The 22,041-nt window shown below is 39.9% G+C and overlaps 1 protein-coding gene and 1 long non-coding RNA gene across 2 annotated transcripts in view; one reads left to right on the forward strand and one right to left on the reverse strand.

The window, feature by feature from the left end:
- LOC102312250 overlaps window positions 1–13,494 on the forward strand; it is a 41,793-nt gene extending 28,299 nt beyond the window's left edge. The window contains exon 4 of the long non-coding RNA XR_006054098.1: window positions 13,411–13,494. This is a non-coding gene — a long non-coding RNA (uncharacterized LOC102312250). The remainder of the gene's footprint in view (window positions 1–13,410) is intronic.
- drd1a (dopamine receptor D1a) lies at window positions 2,371–10,678 on the reverse strand. The gene is made up of 3 exons (XM_005916412.3): window positions 10,453–10,678; window positions 10,257–10,369; window positions 2,371–9,451 (listed from the first exon to the last, which is right to left on the reverse strand). Exon 3 carries the CDS (start codon window positions 9,071–9,073, stop codon window positions 7,961–7,963), a length of 1,113 nt encoding a protein of 370 aa, XP_005916474.1. The 5' UTR covers window positions 9,074–9,451; window positions 10,257–10,369; window positions 10,453–10,678; the 3' UTR covers window positions 2,371–7,960.
- Window positions 13,495–22,041: the final 8,547 nt, after the last annotated feature.

Raw genomic sequence — 22,041 nt, forward strand, 5'->3', positions numbered from 1 at the left:
TGGTGTTAGCAAGGCAGCGCAAATGCAGCCATGTTGCTAACATTGAGGTTCCAGATCGGAACTTCACAAACCAGTGGTTGGTCATTTTGTCTCATGGAGTGACCTCCAGGGGACATGAGCTAAAAAAATAAACTGACCTGATTTGTCCTGACCCAATCCACTATAGAAAGCAGATTTAATGTTGGCTAAAAAACGGCTTATATTGCCTTGGTAGCATATCACAAACTGTCATTGAGGTGGAGAAGGAAACATCGCTGAAGCATATTAAATGAGTAACAAGCCAAAGCAGTGGAAGCTAATCAAATTATACACTGAATAATAAGCTGGGTGCAAATGAGTTTGGAGGGTGAACAGTGTTCTCAGCAGGGATGTTGTCCACTCCAGCCACGCTCTGCAGCTTAGTTGGGGAGAGAAGAGGTGCTGTCTGGCAGAGACAGCTCTAAGTGGAGAAAATGCTATTAATGATGCTAATGTTGATGTCCTTGCTGGTAGGATGCCCCAGAGGTGAATTGTGGTGATGCTAATGCTAATCAGCTAGCTTGTGCGGGAGAAGATGTCTTTTTAAAAAACATCATCAGCTGAATGAGCTGCCAGACACAGAGCAACAGAGTGATTACTGCCAAATCTACTGGGAACTGGGAGATAGTTGCCCTGCTTCATGGGCTTAAAATAATGGCTGCTGTTTGTCTGGCCTAAATGAGCTAAACAGTGAGCAGTGCTGAATGTGAGAGCTTTGGAGCTGATGACTGCATGTGCTGAGTCATGCTTGTGCTGCTCTCATGCACTTTTGAAAAATATGAAAATTAAATGGTAAGAGTGTTTGCACTCCTTTTATTTACTAAGGCCTGAAGAGAGATTGCTAGAAAGAAGCCAAATAGAGAAAGAAATGAGTATGACTATTTTCTTCTGTTATCTGACAGTTTAATATCTTAAAACTTGCTTTGACATCACAGATTTATATGTGAATGATGCGACTACAAAGCCGTGGTGATGGCATTTTGCGGAAAGCATTTTACTAGAATCTGGATTACCTAAAGTATACACCTCTTCACCATCAGCAGCATCAACTAATCTCTGGCTAGGTTTTAGAATGAGCTCAGATGGGATACAGAAACGGAGAATTCCACACTTTTACATACTTAACATTGTTCTGCACATCACTACTCAGACATACATGAGCAGCAGGAAATCAGCAGGACTTCTAAGTACTCATGTTCAGTTTCTTTGTGATACTTGACAGCATATTTGTGCACACCAATATTTTGTTTGTTTGCTTGAAATATATTTCAAGCAAACAAACAAAAACAACCAAACTTGCTTTTGCAAGTTTTTAGGCTTTTTTTGTGTGTGTGAATTCATCGACCAGGGTAAGAAAGTCACGAAGTGTCCTAGTGTAACATTCTATGGTGCAAACAGCATGAACATGGTCCTGAGCCACATAAACACAACCTTTATTTGCCATCTGCCAGATTTTACTCACTTTGTCCTCCACTGTGGTCTGTTTAAAATTTTCTGCCATTCGTGACGCAACACATTTCTTTGCCTTGGGTAATTGTAAATTTTCACTCATTTTCAGACCTGTCTTTGTACCTTAGGATATTTTTTTTGTTGATCTACTTCATAGGTGTCAAACTCTGGCCCGCAGCCTAATTACATTTGGCCCGCAAAGCCATACCAAATTACTATTAGAGCTGGCCAACTGGTATTATACAGCTAATATATATATATATATATGAACCAGTGTTGTGTCTACATGTTTGGTGTGGAAAGGGCTTAAGAAATAGGAAAAACTCCACCAAAGACCCGACACAGGACCAGAGAGATGCAACTGGCCCTTCAGCGGATCCATCTACTGTTCATTGAAGTCTCAGCAGAAATGGTCTCAGTGGAAAGGAGTCTGTCAAGAAGCCATTCTTAAGAAAGGGAGAAAGGGCTCATGTAGTGTAGCTTGAGGTGAAGTCATATTACAACAATATCTTGACAGGGAACAGAACAAAAGGCAGCAGATATCCAAAGAAGAGGTCTGAATGTCTTTCAAGAAGGCTAGAGAACTATTCCTGAATTTTACTTAAAAAGAGATTAGAAGAAAGCTTCCCAAAGAGAGTTAAGGCTGTACTGAAGAATTAAACATGGTCATATCAAATATTGTTGGAATTGTAAAAAGCCTGTTTTGGCCTTATATACTGTTTGATTTATGTTTACATGTTTTTTTTATAAATTGCGAAATATAATTATAAAAATATAAAGAATACACAGCTTGAGGCTTTTGTACAGTATTGTGCAAAAGTATACTGTACTATGTTTAACCAAACTAGTAGACCAAACTCTTGGTAAGCTGGTTGTTTGCTAAAATTAAACCAGTCTTTTATTGTGCACCCCTCCCTCGCATAAATATTTTTTCTCTTATCTCTTTGAAGTTCTCTGTGTGAGCATTCCTTTCTCTTCGTTCCCTTGGTCCTTTCCCAGTGGTGGGGTCAGAGGGCATGTCCTTTCCACTGGAGCCAGTTAGAGTGACGAATGGTAACGCAGTAATGCCAGCGGGTTTGTAGCACGAACAGTAAACAGTGCGAGGGTGGAGGAAGAGAGCGGAGGAGTGTGATAAGAAAGAGAAATGGTGAGCAAGAGCAAAATCAGAAAGATGAATGAAAGGCTTGCCGCAAAGAACGGGCACTAAAGGTCAAAAGATTTGCAGGGCAACCTTTGGCTTAAGCTTATGTATCTATTTTTGAAGAGCAGCCTTTTGCCAAAATCAGACAAGCTTTTTGAATCTGCTGTGCCATTTGCAAAGAGAGCCTCCATCGACCCCGACACAAAGAGAATTTGAGTGGCTGGGTGTGTGTTGTGATTGTGCTGATGCTCTTTCACCTCAAACTAATCGAAAATCATCATAGAACATTGGTGATTTCACCAGCGAGACCAGACGCAGACAAAAAAAAAGTTAAAAAGCGTTTTTTAACATGCAAAGTGTATTCATGACTTTCAGCATGTAACTGTGTTGATGCACTTTGGCTGCAGCCACCAACACATTCGCTCTCAATTATGCTTATCCTGGTGTTGTGCGAGGTATTAAAAATGCATTAGGCTCTAGTGCAATTATAAGAGCTCTGACAGTTTTGAATAATACATATTTAATGGAGAGTGATACAGATTATGGCAAACTGTTTAATAGCATTTTAATTCTCCATCACCTCCCCTGAGGAGGGGAGGTGACAGAGGAATCATTAATGACATTAAAAATCCACCAGGTGTATCTTTCTTGAAGCAAACAGTATGTGACTACAGGATCCTTCATTATATATGTGACGGCAGTCAGACTGATGACACTTTCTGGTGGGTTATGTGATATTTACACAGCATCCGCTGTGTCTCTTTTTTTTAAGTTGCCATTGCTTGATTCTTACATAAGACTGTCTGTCTCCTTGTCCCTTTTTTCTCTCGCTCTCTGTCTCAGTAAATCATTTCCCTAAGGCCAGTCATTAGCATCATCTAAAGTTACCACATCTAACATCCATTTTCTGAAGTGCCAATCCAAAAAGGCAGGATTGCTCTGAGAATATCACAAGTTCCACAGGAGGGAAAGAAAGGGTAGCAAACAGAAATTTTCTGTGTTCGCCGAGTGCACATGACATTGCAAGGACTCTGGGTTGGGCACTGGAGCTAGCAGTTGTAGCACTGCATCACAGAGACACATTCCCTCGCACACACACACACACACACACAAACACACTGTCTTGTTGCCACCTCAGCCATCACTCTGAATGATGTCACTCAAATTAATTGCTGTTCCCTTCTCGTGGCACGCTTGAGGAGGTTTCTTAGAGGCAAGGACAGTCCAGAGCCAAGAGAAAGCGGCCTTTAAAGGACAGCTCTGCGTGCGTGTGTGTCTGTGTGTTAGCCCATGAGAGGAAGAGTTTCTCTCACAGTATATAGTTTTTTACATATTTATAATGAGCATTAACTTAATTCAACTGAACGATGTCACTTCTTAGACTTGCTGCTTATTGAGAGGGATTTATTGCCCCGTAATTATTTTAAAATGCTTGACCTGCAAGACGAAGCAACAGTTCTACAGAAAAATTAATCAAGTTCTGATTTTTACGACGCATCTACAGAGATATTCATTAACATTACCGAACATGAACTTCATGTCAAACCATCTTTGAGTGTGATTTATCTTTTCAGACGACGCAGCAGGCTAATGTGGAACAGAGTGTGTAACTGGGTCTTGCCAAATATAATTTATTTCGTCCTTGTCGTTGCTCTGCTGTCTTTTCACACTTCAACTACTTCAATTTCCCTCATACTCCCCATTGAAGCATCTGAGTGGATTAGGTTCTTGTCACAGGTAAATCCATAACAGACAGTGGAACCACCGCAAACTAAAATCTACAATCCTCCTTATCCTCTTCTTTTAACAAGGAACTGAAACACGGCGGCGACAAAGGTGCATCGGAATCAAAGTTTTTGTTTAGCCGTTTGGTATTGTTTAAAAATTGATAGAGTGGGAAATGTTGTAATGCAATCAAATAAAGAAACAAAGCCAACAGTGGGGATAAAGAGGTGCCACAATGGTTGCACTCCTTTATTATGCCAGGCTATTCACAACTTCTGATTAGGCGCTTCACTTTACAAATGATGGCAATACATCACCGGACTGAACAAACACATGAACACCAGGGTTATGTGAGAGTGAAATGTTAGATGTGAAGCGCAGCTGATCCCATTAGGTTTTGCTCTTTGGATGCTGGTGTGAAATTGGCTTTAGGTAATTTGATGTGTGGAGGTCAAGGCTGTGCAGACACTCTGTCTCTTTATCTCACACACACACACACACACACACACACACACACACACACACACACACACACACACACCCTGTGGATTTCATGAAAATGGACAAATATACATTTATAAACATGTGCACTGATGCTTCCACATGCACAAGCAGACATTGCACAGCTGTTTCTTCTGATGGCTTTATACACTTCTGAATGTAACATAACATGTATACAGTAGTAAAACCAATATAACACCTGCATATTCACTCACAACACACTTACAGCTTTTGCTTGTCATGAATTCTCACTCTGGCTAACAGATTAGCAGTAGATCTTAATGATGATGTTCTTTATCTTGTTATGTCTCTGATATTTGCTGGGTCTTATTTTCACAGTTTTGGCCACAACATCTATCAGTCATGATTGATTCTGCCAAGATTTAGATTTGATGGTCAACACCACTCATGTCTGTCAGATGAATTTGTGCCTGTCACCCAAGCGACAACCCCTGGGCCTGAAAAATTAAGGTAATGTTGAATGCAATGGTGGCTAAAGCCTACAGAAACAGAATTATTAGCACAGTGATTGGAAGCAGTAAAAATGCTAACTGGCTTTGTTTAAAGTTTTTTTTTTTCAAAGCTAAACTCAAAGTTTACTAATACTTCTACAGGTAATTTTCAAAAAAAAGAAGAAGAAGAAGAAGCTAAAGCTCATTAGCAAACTAAGTCAGCTTTAGCCTACACAAAGAGAAAAATTCACTTAGCAAAAGATTGGAAGCAGTGGCAAATGCTAACTTTCTCCAAAGCTAAAAAGAATATTTACCAGCACCTCTAAAATTAATTCTGATTTGCGGTATAAAAAGGGTTTATATTACATTGCAATACGTGCAGGACTATTTCATTACTTCCTGGGGTTCTGCTACTGATGAAAGATTTCCAGACAGGAAACCAGAACAGACAGCTAATTTTCCAAAACATGGGCCATTTTTTCTTCATTATATGGGAACATAGTGGCCTCACTAAAATAATAAAGATAATAATAATTAAGATTTGTCTTGTTTATTCATCTTTGATGAGCAAAATTCTTCTGACGATTACTGATTTTTTATTTTGGGGGGCTTTAGTGGAAATGAAAAGATGCATTTGATATAGAAAACATATTATTAAATTTGCAGTTTAAGTACAGCAGTAAATAAATGTAAAAATCAGTCTAAAGCATAATTTAAACTGTGGTCTAATGCATTTCATGTCAAACTAGCAACTTGAATGATGTGATGTAATAAGTTTTTAAAAAAACATCTTTATTACACCAAAATTCATTTATGTTTCAAGTGAAGTAAAACAGCTGATAAGTGGACTTTTATTTCCCAATAGAGTTGTGTGGTTTTTAATTAATTCTTACAAATTATGGTGTTCCTCTGTTTCCTTCTAACTTATATTTTGTACGAGAGTCCCGTTGCCTGCCATGCGGTTTTCTTGTGCTACAAGTTGCTTTTTTGCATTGTCCGTCTTGTTAGGTTTAACTCAGAAAAGCAGTAGCTTTAATGCTCTAAACTGTAGGCTGGCTGATTGTCTGGCATCTTGTGCTCATTGCCTTGTTGGAGTTCACAGAGAAATTCAGTAATGCATCCAAACCAATAAGAACTGTGACAAAATCAGTGAGAACAAGACCCATGGTAAATAACGGTCACAAAAAATGACACAATTGTCATTTAGATGTGCTTTCACTATGCAATTTATTGCACAAAGGAAGTGTGTCACCAGTTGACACTGTATTTCTGTTCAATTTCACAGGAACATAAAACAACATTACACCAACCCATTTCAGTTTTCACATAAAGAACCCATAATCCCATAATAATCCCATCCATAGCAGGTACAATACTGTCTTCTGCCAATAAAACACTTTCAAGCACTGGAAAAATCAGGCAATTTGATACAACATTAAAACCACAAACAGGTAAAATGAATAACATTCTTTATCTGGTAAAAATGGAATGCTCTGCAGGGAAACTTTGGGCTCAAACACTTATCTAGATGTTACTTTGACATATTCCACCCACATGAACATAGCGGCAGAACAAACACAACCCAGTGGCAACTTATTCCCTGAATACAGCAGGTCAAGGCACCCCTCCACCCTGCAAAAACTGCTCATGGATGACTCGACACAAGAAGAGCCCGAGGCACTGACCTGGCCTCCGAACTTAGCAGATCTTCAGTTGAGCATCTCCAGGATGCAATCCACCGTTGCCCCACCTCACAACCCACAGGGCCCAAAGTGTTACACAATATTAGGCAAATGGTTTTAATGTTGCCGCTGACTGGTGTCATTTCGGAGGTCACAAGTTTGTAAATTTGGTTTAAAGTTATAATGATTTCAAATGTCGATGATTTATAAATAACATTTCAACCAGTAACGAGGCAGTCGGCTTGTTTTTCCCCATCTCTGCGTCCTATACGGATTCAGATCACATTTTTACGTCTCCACTTCTTAGGGATTTCCTTTTACACTTGAATTTATTCACTTTTCATTCTAGCTGTAATATTAAGTCACTTGTGGATGTACTTTACCTGTACATATGTTCAACATAATTTGGCTTGATGCTTTACTGCTGGAGTCTTTGCAGGTCCTGAAATGTCAGTGTAAAGACTAACAGTGTTTCTGTGTGCTGTCATGGAATTTGTTGTTGTAGTGTGCATGCTGGGTGCTACATGATATTTCGGGGAGCATGTTTTGACAGTGTTTGTTTGTGTGTGTGTGTTTGATGATATAGAAGAGAGCAGTGTCTGACATCATTAGGGTGTGTGCTGCCCAGTCATGGGATTATCTATCCCAAGAGCTTGTCAGCACCGCTGCTCTCCCAGATCCCTGGTGCAACAGCGGTGGATTTTAATCTCAATCCCAAATCCTCTCTCCTCTATCAGGAGCTTCTCCCATCTGAAGACAGTGTAGAGACAATGGCGAGCACAGCACACCCGCTATGGTAGACATCGCAAAGGCAGACCATTCACCTAATGCAAACATGGATGCATGTGGGGTCGTCGTACCCTTCAGTCAAAATAAGAGTTAGCGCACGAAAGCAGTCTTTGCATTTCAAGTCAATCAGACTGGCTGCAACAGGAACTCTTGGACTGTTTTAAGAATTAAGGGATGAGTCAGTGCTGTGAGAGAGTTGTGAGTCATTTCTTGTTTAGACTGGCTGTCTCTATGTCGTGGCCTCCTGGATACAGTCTGTGGCATCCCAGCAGGATGGAGAAGGCCTTCCGGAAATCCGCATTGAAGGCATAGATGATGGGGTTTAGGGAGGAATTAGCCCAGCCGAACCACACGAACACATCAAACGTGGTGGGGCTGATGCAGGGGAAGGCCTCCCCTCCGCTCGACTGCTCGCAGAAGGGCACCATGCAGTTGAGGATGAAAAATGGGAGCCAGCAACACACAAACACCCCCATTATCACTGACAGTGTCTTCAGCACCTTTGTCTCCCTCTTGAATGTCAACCTGAAGGAGCTCTCTGAGTCTGCGATGCTGGAGCCTCTGCCCATGCTGTCGTGTCTGTTTTTGGCACTTTCGGCTGCCCGCTCTAGAGCAGAGATCCTCCTGATTTGTCTGTGGGCAATGCGGTAAATCTGTGTGTAGGTGGCCACCATGATGACCACAGGGATGTAAAAGCTTATAAGAGAGGTGGAGATGGCGTAGGTCCTATTCAGGCTTGAGTCACAGTTCTCTGGGTAAGATGTAGTGTTTGATGCCAGTGAAACAGAGGACCCAGTAAGAGCAGTGTAAGATTTGGTTTGGGCTTTATGCCAGTTGAGCTGCACTGGAATGAAGGAAATGAGGACAGACAGCGTCCAGGCCACACTGATCATAATATAGGCCACTGTGGGTGTCATCTTCCTCTCATAGCGGAAAGGACTGGAGATGGCCCAATAGCGGTCCAGGCTTATGACGCAAAGGTTCAAAATTGAGGCCGTGGAGCACATAATGTCAAAAGCTACCCAGGTATCGCAGAAAGAGCCAAACGGCCAGAATCCGGCGATCTCCGTCACTGCTTTCCAGGGCATCACCAAGATGGCAACCAATAGGTCGGACACGGCCAGCGAGATCACAAAAAAGTTGGTCACTTTAGAACGCAGATGGCGAAACTTGGTGACGGCCGCGCAAACCAGAGTGTTTCCCAGCAAGGTGGTGAGGATGAGCAGCGAGAGAAAACAGCCAGTTAGGACACGACTTGATGGCGCCTCATCCAAAAACCCATTGTCGATGACAGTTGTAAAGTTCATGGGATCCATCCCTGAAAGTGAGTGTGTGCTTGGGGAGGAGGGGGTTCTTTGCTTATGTCATACTGAAGAGTCTTGCTACATTTTATCCACTAGTTTCTATGAGGCTCCTGTTCTCCATTACTGCGAAAAGTCTCCATCAATTTATCGTCTGATAAATGACGAAAGATGAGACATTTCAGGCAAATGCTCTCTGGGACAGACATTTGCCCTCTGACCCTGTGAAATAGATTTGACATCATCTGAGCTGCACTGATGGAGAGGTAGTTGTACCTTAATTCCTCAGTGCAGTGGTGTAGTCACTGATTCTCTTCTGCTTGTTCTGTTTTAGCCCCAAACCCAATGTAATCGCAGGAATCCTCTGTCTGCTTACAGAACACATCAGTAGCCCTGGGGATTAAAAGAAATGAATTAGTCTAGAAAAATTCAATATTGTGTAAGATAAAAGTAATCATAAATATGCATGATTTTCTAAATGTTATATATCTTTTTTGTGGTTTGTTGTGTTGTGGTTTATATAATAGCTCTGATTGTTAATATAGCTGATTACGCAAAAGAATATTAGGGCTGTTGTAAGTAAAAGGTAAAAAGATTTTGGGGGGAAGGGGCTCATTCAGCCTCATCACACCCCAAGCACCATTAAATGGCCCATGATAGAGCGCAGTTTGGACAATAATAACCAATCATACCTTTGCATATCTCTTTGTAGCTACTGATGCCCCAAATTTCACCTCATCAAAATCAGTCTCCTTTTGAATAGTTTCCAGTTATAGTTATGTATTTGTAGAATTCGGATACCTCTCATAATGTGGTAAATCCGGGCAGAATCAAGGAACGACCTATTTGCATAAATCTAATTGTAAAGTATTATTTACTATTATTTAATCAGTGTTCTAATTACTATTCCAATCTTCCTCCACTAAATTTATTACTTTATCATTATTATTATTATTATTATTTTTGCAATGGCCCCAATAAACCCTCGTACAGCTGTAATTTGTATTGCCAATGATCCGATTTAGAATAACACACTGTCTGGCTGGAGCTGTGAGAGCAGGATTTTCCCGTGAGCGGGCTGTAATTATTAAGACGTGACTCAAAACAAGAGTCACATCCTCCTACGGTACATATATACAAACTGTGTTTGCGGTTTCTCTATTTTAGTGTTTTAGCACCAAATTCACTTCTTACTTACAGATAAAGTGTGCGGTCAGCAGCTTGATACCACATCTAAAAACAAACGTCCCGCCGCTTCCATCCGAACTTCCCAGTGTAAAGTCCCTCCAAAGAGCATCCAGACCCCATTTCCTGCAAACACAAATAAATGCACAGTCCTGTGTCCTCCCTGGAAGCCAGCTCGCTGAGTGTTGCTGTGATTTAATAGTACACACCACCGGATTCAAATGTCACTCAGCGTTCTCGCTGCGTCCTCCTGCAGCCACAGTGCGCATCTGCGGCCAGATCCCGAAGATCTCTGGCTCGCTTCTACACCGGCGCTCTGACGTTGTCCCATTCAGGAGAAAGTGCGATGGGAATGAAAGCGCGTGACTGTGACCCTTTGGCGACCGATCTCGGTCACTGCTTTATGACACAACAGGTTTCACGAGAAAATCATCACGCATCCCGTTCCCCGTTAAGCCTTGCTGTAGTTATTTTCCAGAGTCTTAAATCTGGTGAAGTTTATTCAAATGAAGAGGTAGATTATAAAATCATTGCAAGGTCTGTTCAAGTACATTGGGTCGCTGAGGCCACCTGTTGGAGAAAGAAAAGAAATGCGGGCGCAGCATCCTGATAAGTTTTTTTTCTGCATTCTTTCGTCACATTAAGATAAAGAAGTATGCTAGTTGTGTATTTGCTTTTAAAGTATATCCATTTTTGTTTAAACTGACCCCAAATCGATGTAGATAAATCAAATTCTGAGGTCCTTTCTTTTCCCTATTATCTATGATTATCCATATATTAGTATTAGTTCACGGGTGGTTAATTTAAAAACAAATCATTTCGATTAGGATATTTTAAGTGTATTCCTTTGGTCCTTTCTCATCTCTTTTGAAGCTCAGGCTCTCTGCCTGGCTGCCAGGAAATTAAAGACACAACAGGCAGGGGTAAGAGTTGAAAGGGTCAGAGAATAAATAGACAAGTTGAGGTGCACTGTTGCCTACATTTCTCTCTCACTCCATCCTCCGCTGTTGGTTCTCTGTGTTCAAAGGTGCACCTGCTACTCGTCTAACTCATGTATACTTCAAAGACACCACTCCAAGGTTGCTGCTGTCTGTACTGTGTGATTTCCCACACGTGACAAGTGCCACGATAACCTCTTTATCTTACTTATCTTTTCTAGCAATATAATGAGTCACTAAGTTACTCTTCAGAAAACCTGATGTGACTAAAAATGTGTGAGACTAGATTAGCAGAAGTCATCTGTAGATCTCCTTTTCGCAATCTTGATGTGCTCTTGTGGGAACCTAAGGAAATGTAGTTTTCAATCATGAGATCTTGGGTTAAAGTCTTTTTAAAGTTGTGAGCTTTTTTTTGAAGTCGTGAGAAGACTCCAGAGTGTTTTGTTCCTTTTTTTTTTTTTTTGCTTGGTGATGACCCACAAAATATGCAAAAGCGATAAGTAAGATGGCTAAGAGCAAAAAACAAAACAAAAAAACTGCCATTTTAGGAAGCCAAAAACCCCCAGCCCTCTTATCACACTCCTGTGTGTTAGTGTGAGTGCATGTGTGATACAGCCCTGCGTGTTTATCAGACATGCCTGTCTGTGCAACTTCATGCCTGTGCGTGCGTGTTTTGTGCCCTGCCATGCAAGCTTGTTAACTTTTACTTCTCTAAGGGAAGTTAAAAAAAGAGGCACTTCTGTCATGCTTTTCCCACTATGCCTTTCACCGAGTTAAATGGGGGTGGGGAACTTTCTGCATCTTCTATCCTCCAACACATCCCTTCCCACTCTTCTTAATTACAGTCTTTTATCATCTATACTTGCAATATTTTTTTTCTTACACTTATTTTACAAGAGGGATTATGAGACTGATTATAAGATGAGGATAGATAAAATTTAATTAATAAATGTGGCAACTCTTTGCAGCAAGAGTAGCCTAAAGTAGCTTTACTGATTGCTTAACAACTGGCTTAACATTGACAGGGTTAAACCAGGTTTATATGGTAAAAATGTACTCTGTGATGCATCTATAATCATTATTTCAGTTGTTATAAAAAGGTTGAATCAGTGGTTTCACTTTGTTAGTGGTTGAGTTACACCAAAAGAACTGGGTTAGGTTTTGGAAATGATTGTGCTTAAATTATAATATGATAAGCGAGACTACACATTTGAACCTATGCATGCGTCATAGGATCAGTGGTACGGGCTGTGGGTTTCTGTGACAAACCAGAAGCCTTTGACAGAGTGGTATTATCTAAGGACCTGGCCATGAGAACTGGCTCACTGATCAGCAATAAACCTTTATTACAACTTTGTAATACGAAATGCTAAGTAAATAGCATTAAGAGTTTTTACAAAATAAATTACACCAGAATTCTTTTAATCATTAATTAATTTTTAAAAAGTGTAAAATCTTAAATGTTATACATGCAGATGCCATCAGAACGTAACTGCTATAGTGTACAATACATAAAACATAGCGATCATAAAAACTGTACTGTGTGTATAGTTTGACTCATACCTAAAGATGTAGTACTACTAATGATCCCAATGGATCACCACAGCAGAAGGCATTTTAATTTTGACTGGATGCCTTTCCTTGTTGTTTGGTCAGAATCCACTTGTTTCAGTTCCTCTCACCACTGCCGTTGCTGCTTCTACACCATTGACCTCTGCTGTTTCCTGAGAAGGGCCCCTCATTCTCTCTGCCCACTTCACCAACCTCTCCGTTGACACCTCACAGCCCCCTGAGCCTCCGGAATGAGCATTATCCCCACCAGAGCCTTTCACGAATGAGTTAGTAAAGGCCTAGGGCTTTCTAACACTATGCTGGTATATAAACAGTTCATTAGAATGTATGCCTCTGATTAGATTGCGCTTGCAACTAATCTGAAGCAAGGCAGAGCTTTATTATGGGCACAGGCCAGAGAAGAGTTAACTTACTGAATTACTGAATAAATTGAAATGTATTTTTGTTAAGGGAACCAGCGCTGATGCAGCTCAATCTGTAAACTTAGTGTGGCTGATTATTCAGTGAATTTCTGGATACTGGCTGAGGAGAGATGCTGGGAGGAAAGGCACTCAGAGAAGCTTTTTTTTAGTTAGTAACTTGATCTGCTCTCAGTCTGAAAAACTTAAATGCAAATGTTTTATGCAAAGACCTTGCTCTTTCTTTGCCTCCCCCCAGATCATACAACTGTGCCATAGATGCCTTACCTGGTGTTCCTCCCCCCACTGGTTGTCTTTACAACAATGGAGAAATACTTCCACAAAAGCAGGTATCATTTGGCCATCTTCTTCTCCTTTGGCCACTACTCTTTGTAGAGAAAAAAGATAGAACACTCCATGCCTGCATAGATTGCCGCAGTTTAAATCAGATCACAGTAACAAACAACACTTTGCTCCTCTAGATGCCCCTGTGGAAGATGAAGTGATCTTACTTTCCTCATGTGTCATTGGGTCTCTTACCTGGGAGATCGAGACCCTCATCCAATCTGCACAGAAAAAACAAACCTGATCCCAGAGGAGGTCCACATAATTGTCTGGGGTCCAGCAGACCATTCGTTTTTTTGCAGTGGCACTTATGGCCTAATCTAGAGACTTCTGGGAGTACATCGGTGAGTGCACCATGTGTGCCCAGAATAAGACTGCCCACAATCCATCTGCAGCACTCCTAAAACCTTTACCTGCTACTTGGTGGCCCTGGTCCCACATCTCTTTGGATTTCGTTACCAGACTTCTTGACAGGTAACACTGTCATTCGAACAATGACCTTACACTTCAATGACTAATATCATGGCAATGAGTATGCTGTGTGATATGCACTCCAAACTGGACTTTCATTGTGATGCATTAACAACCAGGTTTTAGGTAGTCTATGGCCGATCTTTAGTTTAAGTGTTATCATTAAAAAGTACAATGTCAAGTTAAAACCAAACCAAACCAGTTAGAACTACCTCTATATCGTTGTGACTGTTTAAGGCTTATAACAGCTCTGGCATCATGATGTCAAACTAGACACTGCAGCATACATGTCAGTGTTCACCCACAGTATTATTTCTCTCAATAATTCCTTTTATAAAAGAAGAGACGGCCACTGCAAAGTTTTCAGAAATTTTCTATTCGTAAACGCTCTCAGCTGGAGGCAGTAAATCTCAGAAAGACAACTCTTTGTTTCTAAACTCTTTATTCCACAAAATTTTCACTATTAGTTCAAGGAAAACCACAGACCTCAGTGCTTAAAAAAAAAAAGACAAGAAAAGGCAAAACAGCAAACAGTGTTACATAGTCAACTGTTACCATGTTTTAAATAAAGGCTTTTAAACAAACTAATTAGTTGAATAAATAAATAAATAAATAGACAATAAAGTATAGACAAGTTAATTTACTGAAGACAGCAGTGCAGTCCTTTCTCTATACTATTTTCACATGGTGAATATTACAACAGTATCACTGGGAGGTAAGGTCGTCAGTTGCATACAAAACGGTAAATTTTAAATAAATAGATATAAATATGATGAAATAAATACATAAATATATGGAAGCGCTTTTTTTAAATATTCAGCATTTGAAATTTGGAAAGTTAATACGTCAAGGGTTAGGAAGGAAAACTTCCTGGACTCAAGCTACCTTCACTTGAGGTGCTGTTGTTGTGCTTTTCAAGATTTTAATATTATTTGAAAGTACCTTGGTGTTTTTGGATAGTTTAGACTATATTTCAGATATATTCCAAGTTGCCATAATTTTATGTTAAAAGTTGACCTGCATGTAAGCGAAATCAGGTTTAGATTATTCTGTTCCATTTCCTGAAGAAGCTTTTGTAGAAACGAAAGGTTTGATTGGACATGTGTTCAGATTTCATACAGCAACTGGGATTCTGGAAAAGGAAAAAAGAAGCTATTACATTGCATGTCATCTGGATGGAGATGTTGACATAAACAAGCTGATCTAAACAGATCTTGTTAAGAGTTGTTCTGGTTGTCTTACGTTGGCATCATTGTGACGATGTGGCAGACCATCCAAGTTTTTCAGAAGCTCTTGTATATAGTGTTTGTCCTCTTCTCGCACAGTCACGTTGCTGAGAAGTTTCTCCAGTTCTTTAATGACCATACCTGAACAATTTTGCTGCAATGGTAAAATGATAAGGCATAGTTCATTTATCATAACAAACGTAATGCATCTATCATCTGAGGAGGTGATAATGTGCCTAACTTACGGGCATTTTTGATGAACATCTTGCAGGGACTTTAATGGTCGCACTACCATTCTGAAGAAACAGAAAAATAAATCAGTTAATTGCATTATGAACTGAATATTATAACATTGTAATAAATATCAGTGAAGCCACGGTACACTTTGTAACATAGTGCTGCGAGTGAAATAACGAGTTGCGATAAACATTTCGAGTACTTACATATGTGAAGTTGACTTTGCTGAGACTTTCGAGTCCACGTATGATCTCAGTAATCAAGTTAGTGTCTGACTTAACACTGACACAGAAATGCAACAAGGCGAGAACAAGGACGCACTTCATCATACTGCAGCAGCTTCTCTCTCTCTTCCTCAGTAGCGTCGTTCAGCTGTAACACTGATGTGATCAGCACCTCTGCCCATGCGTTTTATAGGAGGAAAGCGGAAGAAACCCCATACACACCTACGTAAAATTACCTTTTTTTTTTTTCATAGAGATGCGACCGTTTAAAAAAAGATTACTGTATGCCAAAAGTTTTTTTTTTTTTTCAAAATAGCACCCCAAAGTTTCACTTCTGTCTCAGTATTGCAGACAGATTGTTATCTTTCAACTTTTGTAAACAATAAATTCATGAAGTAAATACATTTACTTTATGAATTTACTTGCATTTGGTTTAGCGAGTAAAAAGCTACAACTTGTGTAATGCAAAATGAGCATAGCTGTCTTCACAGGCTTGGTGCAGTGTATTGCATGTGGTCTGGAGGTGATGCAATTTATCTATAAATAACCAGTATAAAGAACCAGCTTTATTATCATTTCTTTCACAGCCCTCATATGTAGAAAGCTGACATCATAGTGAGAAATCAAATGCATGCGTTGTTTCTCTGTGTCAGAGGGTTACTATATTTTAAATTCCACTGGTTGGTGCAGGTGGTCTTTTGACAAAAACAAATGTAACCAATAAGATGACTGCAAATGACACCAAAATATATAAGTGGTAGGATGGAACTGTGATGTGGTGTCCCACTTGGCAGAGACAGGAAATAATGTGTCTATCTATCTATGTATCTATATCTATATCTATATCTGTATCTATATATATATATATATATATATATATATATATATATATATATATATATAGATACATATATATAGATATAGATATATAATATATATATATATATATATAGATATATAGATATATATATATATATATATATATATATATATATATATATATATATATATATATATGTGTGTGTGTGTGTGTGTGTGTGTGTGTGTGTGTGTGTGTGTGTGTGAGAGAGTGAGAGAGAGAGAGAGAGAGAGAGAGAGAGAGAGAGAGAGAGAAAGAGAGAGTTATATACAGATATAGCAGGTTTCATCAAGTAAAAGGAAGTACATGCTTGAAGAGTCAAAGAAACTGATGTGGGCACCCCTCCTTTTTTTTTCTCTCTTTAGCTCCTGTCATCATCAACACACACACACACACACACACACACACACACACACACACACACGCACGCACACAAATAATACATATGTATATATTTATGTCAGACTATTCCTCAGCATTTTTCGGTGACCTCACAGTTTCTGTGTCGCTTAGATGTGTCACTAGAAGATGTGTGACTAGGAATTTCTTAAACGGGAACTTTCTTAAAATGTTGATGTTAAAGAGGGGCCGTGATGTGTGGGGGTGTTGCCTCTTACCACTGACGTGGTTGTCGATAAGGTTCACACTTTTCACAGGGAAACTCCTCTGAATTATTTAGGGTTTCGCTGGTTTTTGCACATTACACACAGTATTTGAAGATTCGAAGGTTTGAGAAGGTGCAGGAGCTGAATACTACAAAAATAACAATAAAAAACAATATAATGGTCATGTATTATGGTTTACCTGGTTACTCTGGTTTGACTATTTTACAGCTTGAAATTAGTTAATTGCTAGGATCAAGATTTCAACCAACTAATAACAACATTTAAACAACTTTGTGACCATGGTGACTGAATTAAATAAGTTAAATTCAATTTTATTCATATAAAATTTTATTCATATAAAATTCACAACATAAATTGCCACTAGGTGCTTTGTATTTTAAGGCAAAGACTCTACAATAATAAAAAGAAAACAGAGAAAACCCCCAAAATCAAATGACCCCCTATGAGCAAGTTCGTTGGTGACAGTGGGAAGGAAAAGCTCAGTTTTAACAGGAAGAACGACGTTTAGGGAGAGGCGGGCAACTCAGTTGCCTGAGGGGAGGAAGACGGGACAAAGACATGCTGCAAAAGAGAGTCAGAGGTTAATAAGACCTAGTGATTAAATGTAGAGTGGTGTATGAACACATATGAGTGAAAAAAAGTTGAGTGAATAAGAAAGACTCAGTGCATCATGGAAAGCCCCCAGTAGCCTGGTCGACTGTGTTATAACTAAGGGTCAGCTTATCCAGCCCCAACTATATGCCTAGTCAGAAAGGAAAGTTCTGTCATGTCACTAATGTCACACTATTAGTGAGGTATTAGCAAGTGCTTAATTCATCATGCATGTGTCATTGTTTCTTCTTAGTATGTCATTTACAAACACAGATATGTTTATCCATCTGTTACTGTTACAACATGTACAGCTATCACTGCCAGTAATAGTCATAATCATAGTCATATTCATATATATGTATTTATAAAATGACATACAAAGGAGGAATAATGCTTTATGATGAATTAACCCTTTCATGCATGAATTATGACAACCTCAATCTTGATTTTTTTCTTAAGTATTTTTATTAATCTATAGGCATGAAAAAAATATTTTTTTAACTTAATTATTTTTAAAAAGCATGTACTTTTCAAAGAGTTTTTTACATGTCCACTTAGGTGGACAACTGATGCGTATGAAGTGATACATCAGTGTCCAATGTAGTGGTTTATGTGCAAGTATACCATCAACCCTGACACAAATACAAGGAAACAGCCTTTGAATAGCTGTCCACTGTAGTGACCACTGTGCGTGAAAGGGTTAAGCACCTGCCAGTACAGTACCTTGCTAATAAGTTCACAGAGACACTGGAATCAGTGCTCGCCAGCAACTCTACTTTCTGAGGAGGCTGAGGAACTTTGGCATGAATGCCAACATCACCTCAAATTTCTACAGGTGTGTGATCAAGAGTTTGCTGATGAGCTGTATTACAGTTTTTATGGAAGCTGCTCTGCTAGCAGCCATAAATCACTACAGAGGGTGGTGAAAGCAGCAGAGCACATCACTGGCATGAGGCTTTCAGGACATCTATCTTCAACAGTGCCTCCGTAAGGGACACAGCATCATCAAGGACCACAGCCACCCAGCACATCGGTTGTTCTCCTTGTTAACATCTGGGAGACGTTATAGGAGTCTGTCTGCTTGGACTAAAAGACTTAAAAGCAGTTTTTACCACCAAGCCATTGGACACCTCAACCACAACCCTTAAACACACACCACAGGATGCACACAGAAGCTGTCCTACAGTTTCACAGGTACATACTACACTCTGCATTGGTCACCCCATTTTTATTAGTATTTAAATAAAAATAAAAACCCTTACTGTGTGCAATACTGTACTAACTGCCACTCTAAAATCGTGGACTCCAAACCATCAACGTGTCTTTTAGACCCCATTCCTACAAAACTGCTCAAAGAAGTCCTGTCATTAATTAATGCTTCAATCTTAAATACGATCAACCTTTCTCTAATAATCGGCTATGTACAACAGGCCTTCAAGCTGGCAGTAGTCAAACCTTTACTTAAAAAGCATCTCTAGACCCAGCAGTCTTAGCTAATTATAGGCCAATCTCCAACCTTCCTTTCATATCAAAAATCCTTGAAAGATCATCTGCAGAGGAATGGTTTATTTGAAGAGTTTCAGTCAGGTTTCAGAGCTCAGCACAGCACAGAAACAGCTTTAGTGAAGGTTACAAATGATCTTCTTATGGCCTCTGACAGTGGACTCATCTCTGTGCTTGTCCTGCTAGACCTCAGTGCAGCATTCGATACTGTCGACCATAATATCCTATTAGAGCGATTAGAACATGCTGTAGGTATTACAGGTACTGCGCTGCAGTGGTTTGTATCATATCTATCTAATAGACTCCAATTTGTGCATGTAAATGGAGAGTCCTCTTCACACACTGAGGTTAATTATGGAGTTCCACAGGGTTCAGTGCTAGGACCAATTCTGTTTACATTATACATGCTTCCCTTAGGCAGCATCATTAGAAGACATAGCATACATTTTCACTGCTATGCGATGACACCCAGCTCTATCTGTCCATGAAGCCAGATAACACACACCAATTAGTTAAACTGCAGGAATGTCTTAAAGACATAAAGACCTGGATGGCCGCTAACTTTCTGCTTCTTAATTCAGATAAACTGAGGTTATTGTACTCGGCCCTGAAAATCTTAGAAATATGGTATCTAACCAGATTCTTACTCTGGATGGCATTACCTTGGCCTCCAGTAACGCTGTGAGGAACCTTGGAGTCATTTTTGACCAGGACATGTCCTTCAATGCACATATTAAACAAATATGTAAGACTGCTTTCTTCCATTTGCGCAACATCTCTAAAATTAGAAATATCCTGTCTCAGAGTGACGCTGAAAAACTAGTTCATGCATTTATTACTTCCAGGCTGGACTACTGTAATTCATTATTATCAGGATGTCCAAAAACTCCCTGAAAAGCCTTCAGCTAATCCAAAATGCTGCAGCAAGAGTCCTGACAGGGACTAGAAAGAGAGAGCATATTTCTCCTGTTTTGGCTTCCCTTCATTGGCTTCCTGTTAAATCCAGAATTGAATTCAAAATCCTGCTCCTCACATACAAGGTCTTAAATAATCAGGCCCCATCTTATCTTAATGACCTTGTAGTACCATATCACCCTATTAGAGCACTTCGCTCTCGCTCTGCAGGCCTACTTGTTGTTCCTAGAGTATTTAAAAGTAGAATGGGAGGCAGACCTCCTTTTTGCTAAAGCATATAGTTAGGGCTGGACCAGGTGACCCTGAATCCTCCCTTAGTTATGCTGCAATAGACTAGGCTGCCGGGGATTCCCATGATGCATTGAGTTTTTCCTTTCCAGTCACCTTTCTCACTCACTATGTGGTAATAGACATCTCTGCATTGAATCATACCTGTTATTAATATTTTTCTCTCTTTTCCACAGCATGTTTTTTATCCTGTCATGGCAGATGGCCCCGCCCCTCCATGAGCCTAGTTCTGCCGGAGGTTTCTTCCTGTTAAAGGGAGTTTTTCCTTCCCACTGTCACCAAAGTGTTGTTGTATTAAAAGAATATTATGCTAGATTAACTTGAATACTCATATAGAAATGGAGGTCTCAACATACTGCAGTCCCTCTGGCTGAACCAATACAAAACAGTTATCTGAAACACACAACACATAGTACTGTATGAGTTATGATAAATCACAAAGTAAAGAGGTTTTAGTATGCAGGTTAACTTGAATACTCACCTTACTCAATGTTGGGGGATAAGTATTTTCTTCAACAGGTCGCTTTTTTCTGCAACTCTGTCTATGACCAAGTCATTGTCAAGGGACATGAGGATGTCTTTCTCTGTAGTCATAAGCATGAATGCCTACAGGTGTTCTTGCAACTGTGTGCTTCTTATTCTACTTTTTATGTGTTTGAGAACAGAGAAACTTCTCTCACATGCTACCTGTGTCACAGGCAGAGTAAGGAGGTACCTGTATCCCCAGCCAAGAATATGTTAAGCATGTATGAAGAGGTTGTATCATTTCAGAATCTGATAACAACAGACTGGGCATTCCTTGCAGGATTTGCACTGTTTGTTTAGTACATCTGTGTTCTCTTCTTCGTCACCATCACAGCCAACCTCTACCATCCTGACCTTGTACTCTTCACAGCTGCGTTTTGCATCGTTTCTTTCCACCATCTTCGCTTCCTACTCCACTTCTTCTTCTCCTTGCCTGGGGGCCACAGCCAATGCAGCTGGCATCCAACTTAGAGGTGCAGTGCTGCCCCCTAGAGCAGCGGTCCCCAACCTTTTTTGCGCCACGGACCGGTTTGTGCCCGACGATATTTTCACGGACCGGCCTTTAAGGTGTTGCGGATAAATACAACAAAAATAAAACTAGTACCGGTACCGAAAAAAAAAAAAGATATATTCATAACACACGTGAAAAGACTCAGGAAAACCGAGTTAACAAAAAAAAGATAACAAAATAACGCTAAAAACCGATAAAAACCCTGAAAACCATACATTTCACACCCGAGTGTTACTCTCGCAGCCCGGTAAGCATGCATGGAGAGTGTTGTTGTGCGCATTCGCCGAGTCTGCGCAGAAACAATGGGTAGGATGTTTTTTCAGGTAGGGTGGATTCCCAGATTACCCCCCCGGGTGCTAACTTGCTAACTTGTACTAACTTGCATATGACAAATAAAACTGAACTGAACTGACCTTAATATTGCATTATAGTGTAACATTATTATAAAGCGCTACCTAATTTTAAATCTAATCTTAAAATTAAAGAGGGTGTGCCTGAATTTCAAATGGGGAGCACAGAAGGGGCCTGAAAGCTGAAAGCTCTGCCTCCCATTCTACTTTTAATGGGGG

Source organism: Haplochromis burtoni, unplaced genomic scaffold, assembly GCF_018398535.1.
Source record: "Haplochromis burtoni strain Fernald_Lab_line unplaced genomic scaffold, NCSU_Asbu1 Contig_19, whole genome shotgun sequence".
NCBI lineage: Eukaryota > Metazoa > Chordata > Actinopteri > Cichliformes > Cichlidae > Haplochromis > Haplochromis burtoni.